The 26349-nt window shown below is 39.5% G+C and overlaps 1 protein-coding gene across 2 annotated transcripts in view; it reads right to left on the reverse strand.

Moving 5' to 3' along the window:
• Nucleotides 1–26349, reverse strand: part of CYRIA (CYFIP related Rac1 interactor A) — a 90970-nt gene that overhangs the window by 16560 nt on the left and 48061 nt on the right. For both annotated transcript variants that reach the window (XM_032214522.1, XM_032214523.1), the window contains exon 4: nt 5197–5277. In XM_032214522.1, the coding sequence (XP_032070413.1) occupies nt 5197–5266 (70 nt within the window). In that variant the 5' untranslated portion in view covers nt 5267–5277. The remainder of the gene's footprint in view (nt 1–5196; nt 5278–26349) is intronic.

A 26349-nucleotide genomic window follows, 5' to 3' on the forward strand; every position in this document is an offset into this window, starting at 1 on the left:
TTAACACTTCATGTGATCTTGATTCTATCCCTCTGCTTATGCAGCCCAGAATTGTGTTGGCTTTTTTGGCAGCTACCAATTAGTTCATCATTGGCTAAATAAAACTGGATGTGTATATCACTATTTTTAGAATCTAAACATAACACTATAAAAAAAAATCTCCTGAATTCTGCCTAGATCATCTGGAAAAAAAACCTCCTCTCCTTCCATCCTTCATGTAATAATCTTCTAACAGAAGAGACCACACTGTCTGTATGTGCCTATTGACTGAGCTTAATAACTAGTTTTCTGTTCACGCAATGTTGCCTCATCCAGCAATAACATGTATTTATTTAACAAGTCTTAGAGATCAGCTGAGAATTGTAGGAAGCATTTCAAAAAGAATCAATTTCCTCCTGCTTCTCATGTGTTAAATTGAAGTACAGTTGTGAAATCTAACAGTACGCATCTTATGAGAGAAAAGCTTGCTGCAAATGTTCAAAACACACCGTGCAAGTTATTAATTTGGTAGGAACGGTGTCTACAAATCTTTACTTTTAACAAGGCTGCAGTTAAATACACCCAAGGTGCAAAGGAGAAAAAACCTTTCTGGGGAAGAAAAAGAAGTCAAATCTTGAACTTCTTCATCATCCACAGTTCCTTTGGGTAGATGAATGGTTATGTGTGTAATAAATAAATCTGGAGGATCTAAACTGACTTTAGATTTTGCATTTATCACTTTAACATCTTAAACTCATTCCGATATTACAAGTCAAGTGAAGCCCTGCGGATAATGGCTAGATAATAGGTGTAAAACCTTTCCATTGTCTACTTACAGAAAGTAAAGTTCATACAGTATCCCCAACTAATTGTTCTATCCAACTAATAGGTTCTCCTGCTTGAGCAGGGGCTGAACTAGAAGACCTCAAAGGTCCCTTCCAGCTTTAGTCTAGTCTAATCTTATTATTTCTATTCATTGTATTTTTATTAGCAATCCTCTTCTATCCATGAAACCTGACAAGCCTTTAATATAAGCTCAATATACATTGATGAAAAGTTCAAATCCTTTTCATTGTAAAATCCACATGCCTCATATCTGAAACATCACAGATGTATGTTTAGTATTTTTCATACAGTTCTCTATGGACTGGGGAATTGTGATGTAGAGAAGGCACTTTCATAGCCAATCAATTCCAATTCATAAGTAATATGAATCTCTTAATGTTATATTAAAATGGTATGATTGACTCATACTATTTTGGATGTCAACGCCTGTCATAAAACATAAACAGGTAGTCCTAGACTTACAACAGTTGGTATAGTCATCGTTCAAGTTACAACGGCACTGGAAAAAATGACTTATAATCGTTTTTCACATTTAACGACCATTGCAGCAGCCTCATGGTCATATGATCAAAATTCAGACGCTTGGCAACTGGTTCAAACGTATGATAGTTGCTGTGTCCTGGGGTCATGTGATCCCCTTTTGCACCCTTCTGACAAGCAAAGTCAATGGGGAAGCCAGATTTAACAACTGCAGTGATTCACTTAACAACTGTAGCAAGAAAGGTCGCACTATGGATCGAAGATTCACTTAACAAATGTTTCACTTAGCGACAGAAATTTGGGGCTCAATTGTGGTTGTAAGTCGAGCACTACCTGTATACAGCTCTTTTTCTTTCTAATTTGGATGCTATAGGAGCACGGAACACTGTTACTTTCCCACCAAAGGGGGAAGCATTTGCATGCTTTTGAACTGCTAGGTGGGCAGGAGCTGGAGCAAGGAATGGGGAGCTTACTCCATTGCACGGTACCTGGGTCTCAAACCCGGGATGTCAGCTCTCCAGCTGGCAAGCTCAGCATCTTTAACTGCTGAGTCGTAGGATCCAGTTAAACACAAAATGCACTGTGCTGTAATTTGCTAACTTCCAATAGGAACAGTAACATACAATAGTTCCTGTCTGGCATTTCAGCTGTAATATCACTTTTGAAATGTTTTATAGCAGAAGAAGACACAGTATGAAGCCAGACGTATGTTGGTAGACAGCAATTCCCTGATTGCTGGGCTGATGGAATTAGAAATCCAACAACATCTGACAGTCTCCAGTTTCTCGTTTCTGAATTGTACTATTATATAAGCATTGTAGGCAAAATGTCATGCTTTAGGGCAATGAATTAGTGTAATCTTTTTTTTAAAACTGCGATAATAAGAGAATATAATACCATATTTTCCACAAAATAAGACAGGGTCTTATTTTCTTTTGACCCCCGAAATAAGCACTAGGCCTTATTTTCAGGGAGGTCTTATTATTTTTGAGGTACAAGAGGCGTCGAGTGTGGTCACCTCATGGCTTCTGCTGTGTTGCAATATTTTTGGAGAAGGCTTATTTTCAGGGGAGGGCTTATTTTAGCACATGCACTCAAAAGCTCAATTGGGCTTATTATCCAGGGAGGTCTTATTTTGGGGAAAACAAAGTAACCTTTGTCTTAGTTGCACAGAAATAGATTTTTCTATTATGACTCCATACTTAATATAATACCAGTGTTCTTCAGGGGGAAAAAATCATTTTAGCTTTCCTTTTTTTTTCCATTTTTTTAAAAAGATTGCTGCATATCATCTACTATTCTGTGGTTCTGGCATGATTTGTTTCTTTAATTTTGTAACATTATCTGGTAATAGAAATATATTATATGAAGCAGCAGATTTGAAAAGTTTAATATAGCACGGATATTAATTTTGAATAGGAATCTAAATGCCTAGAATCTCTGCATTCCAAACAAGTACTCATGTAAATAATTTTCAGGACTCTGAGAAAATTCAAGCCTAAATACATTGTTGAACACTTTGAAAAGGAAGTTCCTATGAGGCCTGAAAGTGATAAAATGCCCCTCAGCAGAACTTCCAACCAAATTCTTATTATGAAATATAACTGCTTGTATTGACACTTACCTTATTGTTTTTAAAAATAAAGTATTAAATAGCACACAGGGATAGAATGCAACTGAGTAGATTAAAGGGGATTTAATGCAGTAGTTGATCACTTTCATGAGAAAACTCAAGCTACATGCACACTGCAAGCTGTAGTACACTGCAAAATGTAGCAACAAATTAATGTGTAAAAGTATATTATTTCACCCGCTTTGATACAAAAATCTACAGGAAATGTTGTTGCTATACTTTGTTTATATTGATAATAGAAATTAATTCTTATTAATTTCTACATCTGGTCTTCAACAAATTTCCATCCAAAAGTGGACCTCCCTCCTAATAGAGTAATCAACTAGGCACGAAGAATTTTTCATCAAGAATTTTTATAGTTTATCAGAAAGGAAGATTCCTCCCGCTCCATATAATTTAGAGTTGCTGGGAGTTAGGCATCATACTGGTAATTGACGTATGACCACAATTTGTACCAGAATTTTTCATTTCTATGCAAGATGGCTGTTAAGTGGGTCATTCCTGACTTTGCAACCATTTTATGCCATGATTATTAAACGAATCACGGCAGTTCTTAAGTGAACCCTGGGAATCCAGCTTCCCCTACTGACTTTGCTTGGGAAGATTGCAATCCTGGTATCTTGCAATTCTGTAAGCTTGCAATGATCACATGACCCTCGGACGCTCTAACCATCAGAAAGGTCATGTGATCAGCTTTTGTGGCCTTCTGACAAGCAAAGTCAATGGGGAATCCAGATTCACTTAACAACCATGTCACCAATGTAACAAACTCAGTGTTTTACTTAACAACTGTGGCAAGAAAGGTCGTAAAACAGGGCAAACTCACTTAACAGATGTTTCACTTAGCAAAATAAATTTTGGGCTCAATTGTGGTCGTAACTCAAGGACTACCTGTACTTAATAGGGCTCTCTTGTGCGTCTATATACAGTTGCCTCTTTTATCTGTCTTTAGTCATTTAGATTTCTCCCCCATCTTTTTTCTTCCCAGTGCAATTGGAATCCCATCTTCCCCTACTTTTTTTAATTGCTGTTTCTGCTGAAAGGTGAAAGAGGAGTAGAATATATATTCTATTCTGGCCTATGCCTGGATTGGTAACACTAGATTGACAAAATGGAGGAGCATCAAACAGGATTTTGGTTGCTTACATTTAGTTATATCAGACCCTTTGAATTTGCCTGTTTCCTTTCATATGCTATTCAAGTTTTGAAATAATATACCATAGAAGTTTAGTAATGTGCTTTTAGACACACCAGTAATGCAAGAAACAAAATAATTTACTTGCAAGTTTATTTTGAATATAGCACAAGCCACTTATAAGGATCGGTTTAGAATAGGCTGTCGTGATTTTGAGGACCATTTTTTTTGGGGGGGGGGGTCAGGGGTGGGGGTAGAGATACAACACAGAGTCAAAATTTGGATCTGTGAATCAAGGAGCACTAAATCTTCTCTTCATAGGCTGTGGTCTTCATCCTAGTTTTCAATCCTTTTCAAAATGGAGGCTGCTCAGCTAATCACTGAGCCGAGGTGGTGCAGTGGTTAGGGTGCAGTACTGCAGGCCACTTCAGCTGACTGTTATCTGCAGTTCAGCGGTTCTAATCTCACCGGCTCAAGGTTGACTCAGCCTTCCATCCTTCCAAGGTGGGTGAAATGAGGACCCAGAGTGGGGAGGCGATATGCTGACTCTGTAAACCGCTTAGAGAGGGCTGAAAGCCCTATGAAGCGGTATATAAGTCTAACTGCTATTGCTATTGCTATCAGAATTTGTCCCAAAGTAAGCCCATGAGCCAAGTTCTTTTAGCTAATGCTCAATATCCCAAGCAATTATTATTGGGATTTTGGATGAACCGAACAATGACTTTTCAGAATGAAAGATGGGAACTCCAAGTGGCGTGAGCTGGAGTACTTGCATGGTACTGCAGATTAATATATGCTATTTATTAGACGGTTTTTAATGTTTAAAAAAAGCCCTCCAAAAATAATGCAGGCCAAACTTTGCTCACTTTCAAAGTCTAGGAAAAAAAGGGGCCCTTGATCAAATTCTGTGCAAGTGAGAACTTTTAAAAGATTTCCCATTTGGTTTCTGAAAAACAGAAAAGGAACAGAATAAAAGTACTCAGGAATAAATCTATAAAACACGGTTATCTCTTAATGTACTGCTTGAACAAGTTTTATCTGTCAAGGCAAATCAAGCTTAAACATTCCTTCTCAACTAGTCCCCAAGTCAGGGGAAAACAATGTTTCCGAGCTTTGAACTTACTTTCAAAATCCAGGAAAAAATGTGGGTAGTTTTCAATTTCTCTGGTAAGGACTTTGAGAAGGTTACCCATACCAGCGAAACCTAGTAAAATGCAACAAAATCATAAAGAGTTATATATGCAAAAGCAGAAGATGAAAATAAATAAATAAGGGCTTGGCATGCACTGCTAGTTCAAACTGAAATAGGAACATTCAAACTCTTTACCAAAGTAATTAACAAGCAACGCCACAATATAACTTATTGGGAATATTGACCAAATATGAAAAATATATTCCATACTTTGTGACTGAGAGAAACATGTAATGAAGACAGAATTTCCAGTGGTGTGCATTCTTTCCTTGTATACAGGTAATCCTCTACTTATAACAGTTCACTTACTGACCGCTTGAACTTACGTCAGCACTGAAAAAACTTGTGACAGTTTTTCACACTTACGACCGCTGCGGTATCCCCATGGTCATGAGCCGAGGTGGCGCAGTGGTTAGGGTGCAGTACTGAAGGCCACTACAGCTGATTGTTATCTGCAGTTCAGAGGTTCTAATCTCACCGGCTCAAGGTTGACTCAGCCTTCCATCCTTCCGAGGTGGGTGAAATGAGGACCCAGACTGTGGGGGCGATATGCTGACTCTGTAAACCGCTTCCAGAGGGCTGAAAGCCCTATGAAGTGGTATATAAGTCTAACTGCTATTGCTATTGATCAAAATTCAGACCCTTGGCAACTGACTCATACTTATGATAGTTGCAGTGTCTCAGGGTCATAATGTGGTCACAAGCAAAGTCAATGGGAAAGCCAGATTCATTTAATGACGGTGTTACTAATTTAACAACTGCAGTAATTCACTTAACAAATGTGGCAAGAAAATTTGTAAAACGAGGCAAAAATTCACCTAACAAATGCCTCGCATAGCAGCAGAAATTGTGGTTGTAAGTCGAGGACTGCCTATATCTGGACAAGCAGCATTTCGTAGATTTTGATTGCTTTAACAAAAGTGAATGTTTGATCTTTGAATGCATGCTTATTTTAAAACAGTTTAAATATAAGCTTAAGCAGTTTAGTATAAGGTTCTGCTAAAGGACATTCTTTCCTTTTTTCCTTTTCTATGATTTATCCATTGTTCCAGAGCAGATTTCAGGAAGCACGATGGGGGTTTCATCTGGAAGCCAAACAATTTCTTTGGAAGACAGACACCACTGGAAAAAACTCAATATATTTATGATAAACATTAAAAAATCCCTGAGCTCATATACACATACAAAATATAGCTCAACATAATTACAGGACTTGTTTACATCTTAATTATTTTTCTATTTTGCAATGAAGATCTGATAGGTTTTCTTTAATAATTACTATTGAATATTACTATTGAATGTAAATAATCATTAGTTAATTACAATAAGATAAGGAGAATGGGCCATTATCAGATCATAAGTGGCTTGCATTGTTACATCTAGCAGTGTGGTAAAATTAGTTCTGTTTAAGAAAGTTTGGTTGATTTATTTGACAGAATGATCTAGTCCTGAATTGGTTTTACACTTTATTATTTAGTTTACAGAAACTGAATGAACCTGATTTCCGTTTTTTTTTTTAAATGCAATGACTCAGAAGTAGTATAGTACTAATTCTCATATTAGGTATATATATATATATTGTCGCTAAATACACTCTAATTCCCTATTTTGAAATCTCTGAACAATACTGGGCAAGAATTCAGAACAATACAATATCTGAACAAACTTATTGGTACAATTAATTTTAAGATATAATCATTCAAAACAAATTTACTCATTTCAATGAATTTCAAATACATTAAGGCTCAGAAACTTCTAGATATATAACAGTATTACTGTAAAAGTAGGTGTCAAGCCTGCAGCCATCTTTTCATTTGGATATTTGGATCATACTTTCTATTATTCTGCTATGCATTTTCTGTTGTGGGAAAATGGGAGGGGGGATTGTAAGGAGTTACATACTATGTAGCCATAACAAAATTCTTTCTAGAAAGCCAAGGTCATCCTTTGTCTCTGCACCTGACCGGAACTGTATGAGTGGAACTGCCAGCATGGCAGTGGAAGATTGGACCATGTGATGGACTTGTGGGTGTGGGGGCAAGATCTTCAACTTTCAACTAAATGGGGAAAACCAGAAAGCTTTCAGATTTGGGTTTTCCCAGATGTGCCAACATGGCTCTCTTAATAAATTGGAACTTTGAGCAATACTTTGCCTTGGATTCTGATTTACTTTTGGATGCTATTTGGAACGCCGTAGGTATGTAGTATGGTAGGTATGTCAAACCTTTTCAACTACTACTGTAATTTCCCCCCAAAATAAAAATAAGCCCTACCATGATTTTTCAGGATGCTCATAATATAAGCCCTACCCCAAAATAAGCCCCAGTTAAGATTGTCAGCCAGGCGGACACTTTTAGTACTGTATGCCCCCTCCAAAATAAGACCTAACTGTAAAATAAGCCCTAATGCGTCTTTTGGAGCAAAAATTAATATAAGACATGGTCTTATTTTCACAGGAAACATGGTGATATTTTGCATGCAATATTAACAAATATGGGAGTGAGGGAGGGAGGCAGGAAGGAAGGCTATTTTTATGGCAACATGGTGCAATGCAGTTTTAAAATACAACTATATGATTATCTAAATTTAACTCTGAATCCAGAAACACTGTTATATATCATGCACTGTACAAAACATAAGAATCATGCTTAAAATGGATTTCAAAGATAGTACAATTAAGAACCACACATTTCCAACTTGAATTTAAAAGTACAACTTACCTCATTGAAAAAAATGAAGTCACTGTATAATTCTAGTGCATTTTTGTGTCCTAAACCATTAGGGTTATTCTCCAGAATTACTTAATCTCAAAGCATTCTTATTTAAAGGAAACAAGCTATCCAGGATTGGTAATCATGTTGACTATATTATGTCTAATATCAGAGGTACTATGTCTTTGAATGCCAGTTGCTAAGGAACATGAGCAAACGTGGGCTCTCAAATGCTGGTTGGCTTATCCTTGAAAGAGAATGTCATGCTAAGTGTACAATTGTTGTTGTAAATCGAGGATAATGTGTGTGCATTTTTTTTCTTTTTGAATTATCACAGTATTAATAATAATGTGGGTTTTTTTTTTACTTCACTGTTAAAAAAATGAATATCCCATGTTCCTTCTTTCACTACTATTAAGCCTGAGTTTTCTCTGAATAGAAGTCCTGGATTTTTTTTTATTTTTTTTGCAAAGCCATGGCTTCCTAGCTTGGATTGAGGAAAATCATAGTTATCCTCCACTATTATTAACAGACAAAAAAAAAATCCATTCACAAGAATGTAACTTCAAAAATCTACCCTACCTCTTAAAATGCTTAGTCATGATCCTCAGGAAAGCTGATAAGTAGGAAAGGAAAGCAATGTTCTACAACAACTAGTATTCAGAACTACGTTGCTTTGTAATTTAAGCTGTTCTCTATACAAGCACAGTAACAAGAAACACAGGGATGGAAATTAAAACATGACTATTGACTCAGGGATACTTTGAAGCATTTAAATTATTAATCAAGTAATTGAAAAGGGTGAATTATTTCAAATTAAATTTTCCAGGCCTGCCACCTGGAGTTTCATTCCTACTGTAAGTAAAAATTTGCATACTTAATTTTGCACAGCCGATAATACATTGAATAACAGGTATGATATTAAGCAGTGAATAAGCCTATGCTAATTTTGGTGAGTTGAACTCTCACGCTATGGTGGTTCCAAGAAAAATATTCTCCATTTCATTAAATAGAAACAATTCCTAGTGGAGATCATTGAGAGCTTTCAAATGATTCAGTTCAATGAAAAATTACAATTGAGAATTAAGTACCAAGGGGTGGGGGTGGGGGGAATGAATGAAATAAGTTTTAAATATTTTACAATGGCAGTAAGAAATATCATAAGGCTAACTCATGATAGGAGCCTGGCCTATATAAAAGGAAAGAAGGAATTGAGCTGCACAAATTTAGAACTCTATGAGGAACCTCCATCCCAAAATTATAGCTTTTAATGTAGCAGAAAGAAAAATAAATAAATGTTTGACCTTAAATTGATTAAATTGTTTTCCTGTAATCTTACATTTAGGTGGAATTTAATATTTGTACTTGCCCTAACCCCAGTTTTTATCTGCCCTGCTTGCTTAACTACTAGAGAAAATTTGCCTGCCAACTAAAGTATGTGTGGCTCTTACACTGAATATACACTTGTATATGCCATTGGAAAAAATATATTTGTTCCTTAACATGTTAGTGAAAAAAATGACATCATTCTTTATGTATTAAGAAAAAGCAGAGTACAAATCTACTACAGGTGGTCCTCGATTTATGACTGTAATGGAGCCTAAAATTTATGTTAGCTTTTTTGGCTACTGCTGCACACTGCTGGCTCTTATTTAAGTGATCATCCCTTAGGACTCCAAGGTCCTTCTTACACTTACTGCTTTTGAGCCAGCTTTCACCTAATCTGTACCTGTACCTTTGGTAGAGGAAAAAGGTAAAGGTTGCCCTTGCACATATGTGCTAGCCGTTCCCGACTCTAGGGGGTGGTGCTCATCTCTGTTTCAAAGCCGAAGAGCCAGCGCTGTCCAAAGATGTCTCTGTGGTCTTGTGGCTGGCATGATTAAAAGTTGAAAGCACACGGAACACTGTTACCTTTCCACCAAATTGGTTCCTATTTTTCTACTTGCGTTTTCAAACTGCTAGGTTGGCAGAAGCTGGGATAAGTAACAGGAGCTCACTCCGTTACGTGCACTAGGGATTCGAACTGCTGAATTGCCGACCTTTCTTATCGACAAGCTCAGCATCTTAGCCACTGAGCCATCGTGTACTTTGGTATAAGTTTCCAAATACATCCTGAAACTACTTAAATTTCTTTTAGCAAGTCTCATCATTTTGATTCCCGTGTCAAGGAAGCCAACATATCCCTCCTAGGGCAGAAATGTTCCTGACAACAGGAAGACTTTATAGGAACCTGACTGGCAGACCAAATAATTTCAGGGATCAGGGAGTTTTATAGCCAGATCATTCCTAGAATCACTGTGAGGTGCCATTGTCATATATCTCTTCCTGATGGCAAAACAGTATATTTTGCAAAATTCTAGCAACAGAAGACTGATTTTCTGAACCATAGGATTTAGTGGGCAAATATACTGTAATCTAAAGTTACTAATAGCCTCCTGTTAATCAATACTCTTGTTATACAGAAGCCCTTCCAATTATTTAATGGTAACTGAGAATATTAGATTAATTTTGCTCTATCCTGTAATTCTTCTAGTATAGCTATTTTCATGAAAGTTATAGGAAAAAGGTTTGCAAAACATAAAGTGCATTTCTTCTGAGTCTTTTTAATAGAAATTGCATTATACTGCAGAGCAATTTGATCATGAACACCAAAAACACACTCCGTGATCTGTAAGCTATTCGGGATTTATTTATAGACCCATACACTTGTTAGTATGGGAGCAAATGCATATTTGAATATATTTACAAGTAGTTCCGAAAGAAATATGGTTTACAAAATAATAGTTATTATTGCCCAATGATTCACGGATAATCATTTTAACTTACTTTCCTTCATGAGCAAAAGCATTCAACCTTTTCTAATCTAAAATACTTCAGTCAGTTTATGAGCGCTTTATTTGAGAAGACGTATCTCATTTTTCTGGCGTGATCAGACATACATTCAAAATAACACTGCAAAATAAAAAATAACACCGAAGTATATATGGGTAGTAACTAAAGCTGACATATTTAAAATGGGAGGGGGGGTTTCCTTGAATGAAGGTTTGGTGCCCCAATGTGGATTCCACAAAAGTTTGAGATCAGTTTCCTAACCTTAAATTAGAAAACCTTGCCACAGAATAACAGAGTTGGAAGTTTAGAGTTTAGAGTTTTATTTCATTTGTATGCCGCCCTTTTCCCTAAGGGGATTCAGGGCGGCTCACAACTTAAAGAAGGGAAAGGGGGATACAGACAGTTTAACAACAACACAAAACAATACATAGTTAAAAAGCGCAACAATCATACCATTCGAAAGGGGGCGACGAATCTTTAGCCCCAGGCCTGTCAGAACAGCCAGGTTTTAAGGGCTATGCGGAAGGCCTGGAGGGTGGTGAGGGTACGAATCTCCATGGGGTGTTCGTTCCAGAGGGTCGGAGCAGCCACCGAGAAGGCTCTCCTCCGGGTAGTCGCCAGTCGACACTGGCCGGCGGATGGAATTCGGAGGAGGCCTAGTCTGTGGGATCTGATTGGTCTAGTGGAGGTGATTGGCAGCAGGCGGTCTCTCAAGTACCCAGGTCCAATACCATGAAGTGACCTTGGAGGTCTTGTAATCCAACCCACTTCTCAGGCAGGAAACCCTACACCACTTCAGAGAAATGGTTGTCCAGTTTTTCCTTAAAAAGTTCCACTGTGGGAGCACCCACAACTTCTAGAGGCAAGTTCTTCCACTGATTAATTATTCTAAGTGGAGGCTGTTCCTAAAATGCTGATCTCTTTCCCATAGGACAAAGCTGGCCCTTGAAATTGCTCCGGTTCTTCTTATTCAATTAAATCCAGAGTGGGCTAGTTCCTTAGGGCAATGGAAATCCCATGTCTCATCATCTGACAGGGTGCCCTTCTTCTTCATCCCTCCACCTACCCAAACTCATATAAAATAAATAAAACTCCTACCCTCAAAATGACACTATAGAGCACTGCACACCAAGACAACTAGAAACAAGAACAGTTTCCCCCCTGAATGCCATCACTCTGCTAAACAAATAATTCCATCAACACTGCCAAACCATTCTCTAAGTCTGCATCACTATTACTATTAGTCTTCTCATCGTTCCCATCACCCATCTCCTCCCACTTATGGCTGCAGGACTGTAACTTTCTTGCTTGTATCCTTACGATTTATATTGATATTGATTGTTTCCTGATTGCTTATTTGTACTCTGTGACTATCATTAAGTGTTGTACCCGGTGATTCTTGATGAATGTATCTTGTCTTTTTATGTACACTGAGAGCATATGCAGCAAAGAAACATTCCATGTGTATCCAATTCAGTGGTGGGTTTCAAAAATTGTTGGAACCTACTCTGTGGGTGTGGCCTCCTTTGTGGGGGTGGCTTGCCGCCCGTGTGACCTGATGGGAGTGGCTTGCCGCCCATGTGACCGGATATGAAATTATGAATTAGTACTTAGGGTCGGTCCAAGTAGCTATTCAGAAACTCTGGCATTGAAGCATGCAAGTCTTAAAGCTGTCAAGTTACAAGATCCTTGCCAGTGGTGGGTTTCAAAAATTGTTGGAACCTCCTCTGTAGGTGTGGCCTGCTTTCCGGGTCCACTGGTGGAACCTCTTCTAACCGGTTCGGTAGATTTGACGAACCGGTTCTACCGAATAGGTGCGAACTGGTAGGAACCCACCTCTGGTCCAATCAGACTTGGCCAATAAAGAATTCTATTCTATCAACCATCTGACAAGACGCCCTTCTTCTTCATCCTTCCATCCACCCAGACGCCTATAAAATAATTTTTGCAAGATGAGAATGAGAGGACATTTTATTCCTGCCCATTCATGCCTCAAAAGAAGCATTCACCAGTTGAACCCACTAGATATCGGGGAGGGGAGTTTTTTTTATTTTTGCTGGCAGGACCTTCAAAGACTTCTGTAAATCAAGTGCAATTGAGCACTGAAACCCACAAAGTAATTCAGGTTCCTTATCTGGCAAAGTGGATGAGGAAATGGCCCATTGAAGAGGGCAACAAGATGATAAAAACTCCACTTTAATTTGGTCATCTGGAAAAACCTTAAGAGAGATACATGCAATATGCGTTCCACTAAAAATGAAGGGTAGCAGCTAGGAGTGACCTCAACTTTCTAAGGCCGTCATTCGGGTGAGCCATGGTAAAGGCTATGGGCAGTGCTGCCCAGATGTGAAGCAACAGCCAGCCACATTCGATAAAGTTTATTCTGTTATTTGAAAAACCTCCTTCTGGCTAGTTGAGGTGTTTTATGGCTTCAATCTGTCCTCTTTTATGGCCTGAAGTCAGCCATAAAACACTTTCAAGGAGATGTTCAACTAAGAAGTAATAAGAATAGGAAGAAGGCTGTTTTCAAAGTCAAAGACGCCAGGGAAGCAAAATAAATGTAGTTTACTAACTAAAACAGACTACGTGAGCAGATCTTTACAACAGAGGCGGGAAAGTTCAGAGAATCCAGAAACTCAGGTTCATGACAAGGCAGGGGGACTGAACTACAGAACCAAGGTGTGTGTTGTGTACAGCATTATGAAAGCATTGCCTGTCTGATTTCTTTCTAAGGTTGAGGTAGAGTGACTGGCCCAACCCAGTTGGCTTCTCTAGGCTTGATTAGAAGCTATGGTCTCTCAGATTCTAGCCTGAATACCTTCAACCACTATATTTGTGTTGAATTTTTATGTTTTAGTGACAAACAAATAAAGAGAGATTTCTATTTCAAGCTATTTAGCTCTCGTCATCTAGCCATACCCTTCTGGGATTCGAACCTGGGTTACTTGCATATTAAGTAGCTATATTAATCTCTAAGCCAGGGGTGTCAAATTCAATTTCATTGAGGGCTGCAGTATGGTTGTATTTGATCTCCGGGGGGGGGGGGCTTGGCAGGGGTGGCATGGCCAGCTTGACATCAGTCATGTTGGGGTCGCTGGTGGTGGACCGAGATCTTTGCTAGCGAAAAGGGGCTCCGGAGCTCCATTTTTGGCTGCGATAGCCTCCTGCAACCCTCTACCAGCAAAAATAGAGCTTGGGAGACGCACTGTTGGACAGTCCTTTGCTGTTTCCTGGGCAGCCCCACCAGCCAGGAATAAGCACCCTACGGGTCAGATCCGGATCCCTACTCCAAGTCATGGGCTCTCCTCCCTTTGTTGCAAAGGTGGGTTGCTGCTGGTTCGGCCTGGATCGGGCGAACCGGTAGTAGCAGCAGCAGGAAGCTCCACCCACCCGCCCGGATGCTTCTGCGTATGCACAGAAGTGTCTCACAAGCATGAGCTGGAGCATGCCCAAACCGGTAGTAAAAAAATTAGCAATCCACCTCTGTTTTGTTGGCTATACCAGGGGAAAGATTACTGTATTTTTCGGAGTATAAGATGCACCTTTCCTCCCCCCCCCAAAAGGGAGAAAATCTGGGTGCGTCTTATACACTGATTACAGCACTTTTGGCCTACCAAAACCCTGCCCCCTTTTCAAAAATGGACATGCAGAGGGTTTGGAAGGCTTGCAAAGTGCTCCTGGGGGCTGGGGAGGGCAAAAACAAGCAAAAAAATGGGCCATTTTTGATCATTTTCGTTCCCCCCCCCCCAGCTCCCAGGAACACTCTACAAGCCTCCCAAAGCCCCTGCATGCCTCCCTTTTTTTTTTTTTTTAAAATGAGGCGTGCAGAGAGTTCAGGAGGCCTGCAGAGTGCTAAAACTTTTTTTAAAAAAATTACTTCAAAATCATGGTGCGTCTTATACTCCGGTGCATCTTATAGTCTGAAAAATACGGTGTTTTTTGTCAGGGCAATCTGGTTCAACTGGGCAATCTCACAACTCAGTGCCTGTGTGAAATTTAAGGATGACTACTGCGTTTGTGGTCCAATTATGGGATGAATCATATGGTTTCCACTTTCACCTTCAATCTAGGAGTCTTCACAGGTAGTCACTTTCGCGACAAACTATTTTTGTGGTGAAATTTAAACCACTATACAAAACTGGCCCTCAATCCCTACATATACAAAACCTTAAAGCAGGTTGATACAGTTCTTGGTAGTAAATGAACCTTCAAGAGAGCATATGGTCTTGAGAAGCCTCATGATTCTTTCAAGAACCTCCTTTTTTGGGCCTGGGACAGAGACGAATTTATTCTCTTCATCAAGATGAGCTGCTATATTATCTATAGTGGTGTTTTGAGTCAGCACCTTCTTCCAACAGAAGGTATCTGTGATATCTCTTGGGTCTCTGTTTCTTTTTTTCCCTTTGTGGCAGGAATCCACAAGAGAACCATAACAGAAAATTACTGGTATATACTAGCAAGCTCATTAAGAAATTATTTACAAGGCTGAAACAGCATGTTCTCTACCTCAAATAAGGTTTTTAATGAATTAACATAGCACAGGAGAAAAATGGAAGCACGGTCCCCACACTCAGCAAACAATTTAAAGAAAAATTGAGAAAATAAAAGTGAAATAAATGGAAACAAGTAGCCTTAACTCAGAGGTGGGTTCCTACCAGTTCGCACCTATTCGGTAGAACCGGTTCGTCAAATCTATCGAACCGGTTAGAAGAGGTTCCACCAGTGGACACGGAAAGCAGGCCACACCTACAGAAGAGGTTCCAAAGGTTTTTGAAACCCACCACTGGTCCTTGGATATGATTATTCTACACTATCATGCTCCTATTTATAAAACTCAGTGCCTGTGTGAAATTTAAGGATGACTACTGCGTTTGTGGTGCAATCAGAACATTGTGTTGAAGTTGTTTTAACGCAAACCGTTAAACCAAACCAAAGCAAACCAAAAATGCCTTTAAAAAAAACAAGTTTACATCATATTCTTATGCATGCCAGTGCTGTGTGTGAGGTAATTTAAGGTGGTTCTGACAAGTGTCGTCGGCATCTTCATATCCGGTCACATGGGTGGCAAGCCACTCCCATCTGGTCACATGGGCAGCAAGCCACTCCCACAAAGGAGACCACACCCACAGAGTAGGTTCGAACAATTTTTGAAACCCACCACTGCCTTAACTGCAACTTCATGTAGTTTGTGTCAGCCCCGAGAGCTGAACCAGACGAAAAAGTGAATTCAAAACAAAAAAAAAATCCACCCTAAAGCTATTTTTTTGACATTGGCTATAATAGCAGACTCTTGCAAATCTGATTGTGCGGGAACTCCATCTGCCTGAGTTATTGCTGAATGTTATCTCATTTCTCTGGATATGTTTCAGCCACTTTTGCCTAGTTAATGGCTCTTGCATATTTCAACCAATGTAATCTTCCTTACTCGCTATACTTCGCACCTTATCACATTTGCTTATCACTCTGAGTTTAATGGGGCCTTTTCCCAAGTAAAGGTGTACAGAATTGCAGCTTTGAATATACATCTTGATTCCAAAATGGTACTTGGAAACCAACATAGAAGCCGATTAAGTGTGTTTGTGTGTATATTTTTCTGTGTCAGCTTCTTTTTTTAAAAAAAAAAACATTGACTTGTTTCTCACAGCTAGAGGGAAGCAATAGATATCTACATTAAGCAGGAAAATCTGGTATTGCCCTATGCATGATTCTTTTTTATTTAATTAATAGCAAACAGATGATGGAATTAATAAGCAAAACTGTATTCTGGCTAAACCAATAGAAATTCCTGGGCAAATCATCTAAAGAAAGACTTAAAACGAACTAGTCCTGTTAATCAATTTAGGGCAAAATTTCTTACTGTAACTTGAAACAGGAATCAATCCCCTAAAAAGCAAATAATTGCTAGCTCAGCAACTAGAAAAGCAAAATCAAATTCCAGCAGCTGATTAAAAATACTGTCAAATATGATCAAGGAAATATTCCAACTTATACAGTATGCAGAACAGTATTTTTTTTAAAGATGGCTTATTTAATAGGAAGTAACTAGAAACTGAAGTTAGTTCAATACCAAAGATCAGTGGTGGGTTCTTACCAGTTCAGACCAGTTCGGGATGAACCGCTAGTGGTTTGGCAGCCTGGGTCGCTGGAACTTGCAGCAACCCAGCCCTGCCACGCCCCCCGAACCGGTTCTCTGGCGCCACCATCTTTTTTTTCCTGTTCTGCACATGCGCAGAGCAATTTTAATTGCAAGTAGTGCCTGCTGGAACCCATCCCTGATTAAGATGTTATTAAAATAAGGAGCCGAGGTGGCGCAGTGGGTAGAGTGCAGTACTGCAGCCACTTCAGCTGACTGTTATCTGCAGTTCGGCTGTTCAAATCTCACCGGCTCAGGGTTGACTCAGCCTTCCATCCTTCCGAGGTGGGTAAAATGAGGACCCGGATTGTTGGGGGCGATATGCTGACTCTGTAAACCGCTTAGAGAGGGCTGAAAGCCCTATGAAGCGGTATATAAGTCTAACTGCTATTGCTAAAATAATTATGTTGCACAACGTTTCTCCTAAAGTGGTCAGTTTTAAGCCATAACATATCTGCATGGTGATTAATCACACACAGGCAACCTTCATAGGTAATATCACTTGCTCCTTTCATAATATTAGAGTAGCATGTGATTAAAATGATCTATTACTCAAAGAAAAGAGGCATTGGTCAATGATATGAGCAACATATGCACAGAAGTGGACATTGTGCCGATGTTTGGACAAGCCTGCAGTGCTACACAGTGGATTTCCTGTGAAGGAGACATTTAAAACTCACAGACCAGTCTATAGACATTTGCTCACTCAACATGGCTTCACAGGAAGGAAGGATTTTTAAAAAGGGGCTAACAGAAATATCAGAATGGATTTTGTTAGTGACCGAGTGCCCTCTGCTGTTGGATGCGAGGAATAAAAGGAAAACGTCTATCTGTTAGTCTGTTTTTCTATGGCTGTTAGTCTGGTTTGGTCCAATTAAACATTTAATTCCTCTGTATGTTCACCAGGTAGATAAATATAAGTTAACATTTAAAAATAGGTGAGTAACTTCATTTTCAAACATCAGACTATAGTGATTATAGAGTAAATATCTATCATACAGTTCTATATGAATTTTACTCTAAAGTAAATCCCAGGATTTATTACTAATTATTTGTAGGAAGCATGCAGAGGTGGGTTCCTGCCACTTCACACCAGTTCGGTAGAACCGGTTCGTCAAATCTACCAAACCGGTTAGAAGAGGTTCAGTGGACCCGGAAAGCAGGCCAAACCTACAGAAGAGGTTCCAAAATTTTTTGAAACCCACCACTGACACACACACACACACACACACACACACCACACACACACACACAAAGAGAGAGAGAGAGAGAGAAATAAAAGAAGAAAGAAAAAAAGAAAGAAAGAAAGAAAGATGAAAGAAAAAAAGGAAAAAGGGACAGAGAAACAAAAGGAAGGAGAGAGAGAGAGAGAAATAAAGGAAGAAAGAAAAAAGAAAGAAAGAAAGAAAAAGTGAGAGAGATGAAAGAAAAAAAGGAAAAAGGGACAGAGAAACAAAAGGAAGGAGAGAGAGAGAGAGAGGGAGAGAGAGAGAGAGCGAGCGAGAGAGAGAGAGAACACATGGCTGGCAAGCCACTCCCACCAGGTCACATGGCTGGCAAGCCACTCCCACAAAGGAGGCCACACCCACAGAGTAGGTTCGAAATTTTTTTGAAACCCACCACTGGAACCATGGCTGCCTAAACAATTCATTTGTTCCTCATGTATTTCTTACTCACACATCATACTAAATCATGGATTTTTAACTGTACCTTATGAAAAGCCCGTAAGACAAGGTTCACCCAACAGGCCAGGGCTGTCCAACTCCCAGGCCAGATGCGTCATATGCTGGCCACGCCCCCGCCCAGTTTAGCAAAGGGGAGGGGAAGTCCCGATACGTCATGTGACACCACCGTGATGATGTGGGTTTGATACCCCTGCAATAGACTAAATCAAAATCAGGTAGCTCGATCACTTACTTTGTTTCCTCTGCCCTGACTTTCTGTAAGTTTCAATATATGAAGTATTTTACAGAGTTTCTATACGTCAAAATCTTCCAACAAACTGGATGAGATTAAAAATGGCAAGAGAGATCCTCAAAATAATGAAAATTAAGCTATATACATAGTGAAGGAATTTGGAGGGACATTGTTAAAGATTATTATCTTCCCATTTTCAATGTGTAAGGCTGGAATAGATTTAAATGACATAAGGTATGTCCATATCTTACTCCAGGTCCACAAATGGAGCCAACTAGTTAACTATGAATCATTTTTGTTTAGTGCCACAGTGAACTAACCTACTGTAGTTTACAACTATGGCACAATGATATAATGTCCTTGTTAATTTGTGTAATTTAAGATGGAAAGCTGAGTGAGGGGTGACATATATTATTATCGTTTGTGTTTCTTAGTAAGCTTGTAAGAGTAAGTAATTAATTTTTCAAATTCTCCTTAATCCCAGCCAATTTTTTGATACAGTTAGGAAGAGAAAAAGGTAAAAGACTGATCAAGAAATCTCCACATGTACTTTTGTTTTAAGAGAATATTCTAGATTTTGGGCTTGCCATAGATCAAGGTGAGAAGGGTTCAGGAACCCATTTGTTTATGTAGTTGATTTTGGGCTAGTTAGCATCTTCCTGTGTAACAATTCTCAAAGGATTGGTGTGGTGAGAATTAAATAAGAAAATGCCCTCAAGTGTGCTACCCTCAACTTGGAAAGCAAGGGGTGATACAAATGTGGCAATTAAGAAACAACGTAAACCATAAGAATTATTCATTCATTACTGAATCTGTTCACCTCATGACAAAAATCTAATCAACATCTGTGTTTAAATTAAAATTTCATAATGATGATTTACCCTGTTTCCCTGAAAATAAGACCTCCCCGGATAATAATCCCAATCGGGCTTTGAACGCATGCACTACAATAAGACCTCCCTCAAAAATAAGTCCTCCCGAAAAATATTGCAACATAGCAACAATCATGAAGTGATCACACTCGCACCTGAAAAATAATAAGACTCCCCAAAAATAAGGCCAAGCGCTTGCTTTGGTTCCACCACAAAACCGCGCTCGACTAAACCGCGTCCGACTAAACCGCGTCGCTGACGTCATCAACAGGGTGACAACAGCACGGAGACAGAAGCACGCTGTAAACCCTAAACCTAAAATTAACCCCTAAACCTAAACCTAACCCTAAACCTAACCCTTAACCTAACCCTAAAGCTAACACTAAACCTAACCCTTAACCTAACCCTAAACCTAATCCTAACCCTTACCCTTACCCTCACCCTAACCCTTAACCTAACCCTAACCCTAACCCTAACCCTTAACCTAATCCTAAACCTAACCCTAAACCTAACCCTTACCTTAAGTTGAATCGGCTTGCTTTCAAAGCGCTATTTAAAGCACCCTTCTTTCTGCGCGCTGGCTGTTGTCGCCCTGTTGATGACATCAGCGATGCGGTTTAATCGGGCGCGGTTTAGTCGTGAGCGGTTTTGACGGGTCACGCTTATTTCAAGGGTCAAAAGAAAATAATATCCTGTCTTATTTTTGGGAAAACACGGGTATTAAAATTAAAAATATATTATTGTTACTTTAATTTATTTTTTATTCAGTTATATTAACGGGGTAAAAACGATGGTAATCTGTAGCTGTGAAGATCATTCTCCTGGTGCCTTTATCGTATTTATGGAGTTTAGTGTCATTTAACATTCCACATATAGGCACCGGGATGAAATCCTCTAAGTTAGGGGTCTCCAATCTTGGCAACTTTAAGACTTTTGGACTTCAACTCCCAGAATTCCTCAGCCAGCTTTGTGAAGCTTTGCTGGCTGAGGCATTTTGAGAGTTGAAGTCCACAAGTCTTAAAGTTGCCACGGTTTGGAGACCCCCGCCCTAAGTCATTCACAGTGGACACGAAGTGGAAGTTATTTAAGAAACTAAACAACCAAGGCCAATTCCCTCGACATAAAAGTAATCCCCAAATCAAATTTCAAAGCCTTATTGTTGCTGGGAAAAACTTGTCATTAGAAGATTTGACCACTAAGTGGCAATCTTAGCTTGTGTGCCGAAGTAAAAACAAAAACACAAATCTTCTCCACCCACTCCGGCGCATTGCAGATACCTGATCTTAGAACAGAAATGTAGGTGGCAATTCAGACTGGCAATAAAATAGATCGTGATAAAGGCTGGAATTTATGATATGCTATAATTAAAATGAAAGATCAGCAGGAATAGATTTATTTTTTTTTAAATCTTGTCAATAGGAATAAGGGATGAAAAAAACAAGACAAGGAAAATCCTGGTGAGACTATCTTTCAGGAACGCTTCCCAACCCTTTTACCAGGAGTAGCCATAGGAGATGCCTATGTTTTATTTTGTGTCCCAACATAATATGGGGTGTGGGGAGGTATGCATGCGTGCATTCATATCTTCTAGGAATTAATCAGTGTCTGTACATACTGTTGTATATGTTTCTCTGGAACAGTATAATCCGTGTGGGTTCCTTTCTGGCTTGCATGCATGTGGGGATGTTGTGCTTATGTAGTTGCTACGCCCCCTATTTTCTGTCAATGTATGCCCTGAAGGCACAGGACCAGCTGTTTGGGAAAGTGGTTCTTATTCTTTCCAAAACTTATCCTGCGCTAACTCATAATCAGTAATTTTTTTAATAAACGTTTTAGAGGAACCATGTTGGTTCAGCCAAATGCATATTTATTCCAGCATGTTGTTCCAGAAATCTTCAAGATTCAGATGAATCGGGTAAATTCGCACAAAGAAGACATGAATATAATCGTGCTCTTTTGCCTGATTTCCCTAGTAACATATTAACTGTGCCTTATGGGCAAAACATGGGACGTAAATAATTTTTAAAAAAAGACATATTTCTTCTGATACTGGAGAAAATACACAGTATCATTTGTAGTAGCCACAATTAATTCATGAAAGTCAACCCTTATTTAAAGCCACCCAACTTGATAGCTATTATATTTTAGAGTAAGCTATAAAGACCCATCTTCTTTTATTTGTTATGGAACTTCCACCATTCATCTTTAATCAGTGACCCAGACTTTAGTTATTATTTAAGAGAGATTCCCTTTCCCCACATTTTCTGCACCATGCATGAATTTACATATTCCATAAAAATGTATTTATTGCAGTGCAGACTGTTATAAAACCAAGAGCGCTTGCATAAATACATCTTTCTACGATTAAAAGTACTATTATTCTACAATTAAGGGGAAAAAAGAGTACATCAAAACATGCACACTTCACGAGACTTTATGTTTTAATTACTGTTTCATATATATTGACCATTATTTTAGCAACACATATTTGCCTTAGCATTTTATTGTGCTTTACTGTGTCCTGCCAATTTTGCAAGTGGGTGGTATAAACACTGGAAATAATACATCAATAGATCAATAGAATTCTTTATTGGCCAAGTGTGATTGGACACACAAGGAATTTGTCTTTGGTGCCTATGCTCTCAGTGTACATAAGGAGAATAAAATATATTTATCAAAAACAGTGATAGTCATACTGTGTTTTCCCAAAAATACAACCTGTCCTGAAACTAAAGCCTTGCCACATTTTTCGTGTGGGCAAAAATATAAGCCCCCCCCTGAAAATAAGCCCCCTGGACAATCCCCACTCCAGCCAGGCAGAGCACCGCTCACCGACCTAGCAATATCTCGATGGCGCCGAGCCAAGGAGGGGGAGAAAGGCGCCCACATTGCTTGCTGCCTTCGGGATACCACTAGGTTGGGGAGTGGCGTTCTGCCTGGCCAGAGGGGGTAGTTGCTGCAAGGCTGCTCCCTCGCGAGTGGGCTCCTGAAGAGCTGGGCACAACCCCCGGGGTGAAGCAACCATGAGGTGACCATGCTCACAAGCAGCCACCTGGCAAACCCCCTCTCCAGCCGGGCAGAGCACCATTCACTGATATAGGGGCTATCCCTAAGGCTCCAAGCCATGTGGCACTCTGCCTGCTCCCCAGCTCCCACTGCTTGGCACATTGGGGATACCCCTAGGTCAGTGCATGGAGCTCTGCCCAGTTAGAGAGGGGGGTTGCACAAGCGCCTGTTCTGCCCCCAGCTCGCATGTCTCCCAGCCTCACCATGCCCTGGCCCAGAGAGGGCACTCCTAGAGCGGCTGCTGCTGGAAGAATCAGAAGCCGAGTTCCGGAGTTTGGAAGCCGGAGTAGAAGTTATGCTCAGAGCACAGCAGAGGTGGTGCCCTGGCCCTGCAGGGAGAGCTCGGCCAGGGCATGGTGAGGCTGGGAGGCATGCGAGCTGGGGGCAGAACAGGCGCTTGTGCAACCATCCTCTCCAACTGGGCAGAGCTCCATGCATTGACCTAGGGGGTATCCCAAATGTGCCGCAGGAGCTGGGGAGCGGGCAGAGCACCACGTGGCTTGGCGCCTTAGGGATACCCCCTAGGTCAGTGAATGGTGCTCTGCCTGGCTGAAGAGGGGGTTTGCCGGGCGGCTGCTTGTGAGCATGGTCACCTCATGGTTGCTTCACCCTTGAGGCTATGCCCGGTTCTTCGGGAGCCCACTCGCAAGGGAGCAGCCGCCCGGTAACCCCAAAACAATAAGCCTTCCTGTGATAATAAGGCCCAAGCGATATTTTGTGGGTCAAAAGAAAATAAGACCCTGTCTTATTTTTGGGGAAACATGGTAGGTTACTAATAAGCAATCAAATCATACTAGGAATAAAATATATAATCCAATGATTCAAAAAATATATTAATCATTCCTAAAATCTCGAATTCTGAATTCTCTTTTTCTAGCCTGCAATATCATAAGAATAATATAATCCCTTAATAAGTGCACTTTGTAGAATTTAGAACCTCTATCGGATACTTCAATAATAATGGTATGATAACCTCTTCCTTAAATTCACAGAGTAGCAGATAATTATTGTTTCCCCTTTTCTCTCTAACCAAATGGACAGGGACACACATTCTTGCTTTTCATTTTGTATTGTACTTCCAAAAGGAATATGTTGCACTCAGCCAGATTAAAAACTTTCCTAAAATTAAGGACTATTAAGCAATCAAATTTAAGTAATCCAAATCACTCTCCACCCCCAACTCACTTGATTCTTGATCAAGCCGAAAAGTTATTTCTTAACTTTTAACATATTTCTTTAAAGGGAAAGTAGGCTAATCCCTCATCATTTGCTCTGCACTTATTTACAATATCATTGTAATATTCTGTAATAGTTCAAATCTGGCCACACCACTGATTTATGTAGAAGAATTAGAATACTGTTAATTTCTGATTTCTTCCCTAATCTTCAATATAAATGTGTTAGTTGCTTCTCCCCCTCTTGACATAAATAGACATTTATTGGGGATGAGCATAACAACCTTAAGATGGTTTTCTTGATTGACAATAACAGCATCTAAGATGCCTTGTTTCAATATTCATGTTTTAATGTGTATACCTTTATTGTAGTGCCTATTTCCTATCAAACTGGGTAAGTATAATTTAAATGAATTCTGAAACCTTATGTCTGCATTGGTTAGGAAGAGAAAATGGGATATTGACACAAGAAGGAATAATGTAGGGTTGGGAAAATACTAATGATACTTATTTTTCTGCTTCCTTTATATAAGTTCATGTGATTTATTATTTTATTTTTTCTGCCTGGGAAAACTGCACAGTTTTATTACCTTTATCAATAGGGTTATTTATTTCATAGTATGGTAACTATACAGGGCTTCAATAATGTCAGGTACTTTTTAATAACAATCTAGTTTTCCAATAAGATATTTATGAGCAAATAATTTGAGGCAAAATCTATCAAACACAAGATATAAATTATTAAGTAAATATTAGATTAAGTTAAGTATAAAATATAAAGTCATGCGGAAGTCAACTCAATTACCTGAAATGGATAATTCAGTCAGTTCCTTTTTAAGCAGGTGGTTTACATGGATATGTTAACAATTTACTTTAGAAATCTTGATTCAGAAATGTTTTATTGTGTGAAGGTGGCACCATGTTAAACTATTATTTTTTATAGATTTTAGCCTCTTTTGGAGAAGTCAATGCAGGTAATCCTAGCTTAGCAACCACAATTGGGACCAGCAACTCAGTTGTTAAGTGAAGCAGTCACTAACTGAAACAACAACTGTGCTTATGATCTTTACATACATTTTTCCTTTGCTTTATAGGCCCACGAAGGTTGTACATTAAGTGTGGGGATTGATCTAAGATTATCTTTTCATCACGGTAGTAACTGCAAATGATTGCTAAATGAGGGAGTCACTAGCTGAGAACTACCTGTAATCCAAGAAATGTATACATTTCAGACAGCACAATTCAGGAATTTATTTTGAAAATGTATCTTGTTAAAAAAAACAACCATCAGATATAAACCCCTAATACTAGAAACCAATGGGTTTCACATTAGTTATGGAGGTTTTGACTGTATCAGCAGTATTAATAACATAAATACTTTACTAATTTAAGAACACAGAAGTTAGATATTTTGTTAAAATATACTCTTTCCATTATTTAATTAGCTAATGATCCAAAATAGGCAATTTGGGCATATGTTTCAGCCGGTGTATAAATAAAGTGCTAATAAATTAAGGAAATTTGAACAAATCAGGAATTTCTTAATTCAATCACAGCTAAAGACATATTCACTCATATGTATATGTTGTGGCCCAGCAGGAGCCGTTGGAGCTGCCTCCAGACTCCGACAGCAAGGGGCTGGAGGATGTGGAGAACCCTGGGCAGGGTTCCGACTCCGAGCAGGGCACAGAGAGGCTGGTTGGCCACCAGGAGGCACCTGAGCCTTGGACCAGTGGGGAGGAGACAAGGGAATGTGTTCCTAATGTCAGCAGTGAGTTGTTCCTGGATGCCAGGCACCGAAGAGCTAATAGGCGTCAGGAACAGTTGCGCAAGTACAGGAGGTAATTGCACTCAGTTGGTGGTAATTAGGCTCCTCTCCTGGCTATAAAAAGACTGCTTGTGCACACGCCTTTTTGCAGAAGTCAACTCAGGAACTAATGTCGGAGAACATTATTGTGAGCTTGGTACACTGGATTGCTGCCACAGCTTATCTGTGCTGCATTGCTGCCAAGGACCTGTCTGTCTGTTACCGGATATACTCGAGTATAGGCCGACCCGAATATAAGCCGAGGCACCTAATTTTACCACAAAAACCTGGAAAAGTTATTGACTCGAGTATAAGCCTAGGATGGGAAATGCAGCAGCTACCGGTAAATTTCAAAAATAAAAATAGATACCAATAATGTTTTTGAATATTTATTTCCTCCCCTGGAGTGGGGAGGAATTGGGGATTTCATAGTATCCTTCCCCTGGAGTGGGGAGGATTTGGGGGATTTCATAGTATCCTACCCCTGTAGTGGGGAGGGAATGTGGCTTTCATAGTATCCTATCCCTGGAGTGGGGAGGATTTGGGGGATTTCATAGTATCCTACCCCTGT

Source organism: Thamnophis elegans, chromosome 3 (assembly GCF_009769535.1).
Source record: "Thamnophis elegans isolate rThaEle1 chromosome 3, rThaEle1.pri, whole genome shotgun sequence".
NCBI classification, from domain to species: Eukaryota; Metazoa; Chordata; class Lepidosauria; order Squamata; family Colubridae; genus Thamnophis; species Thamnophis elegans.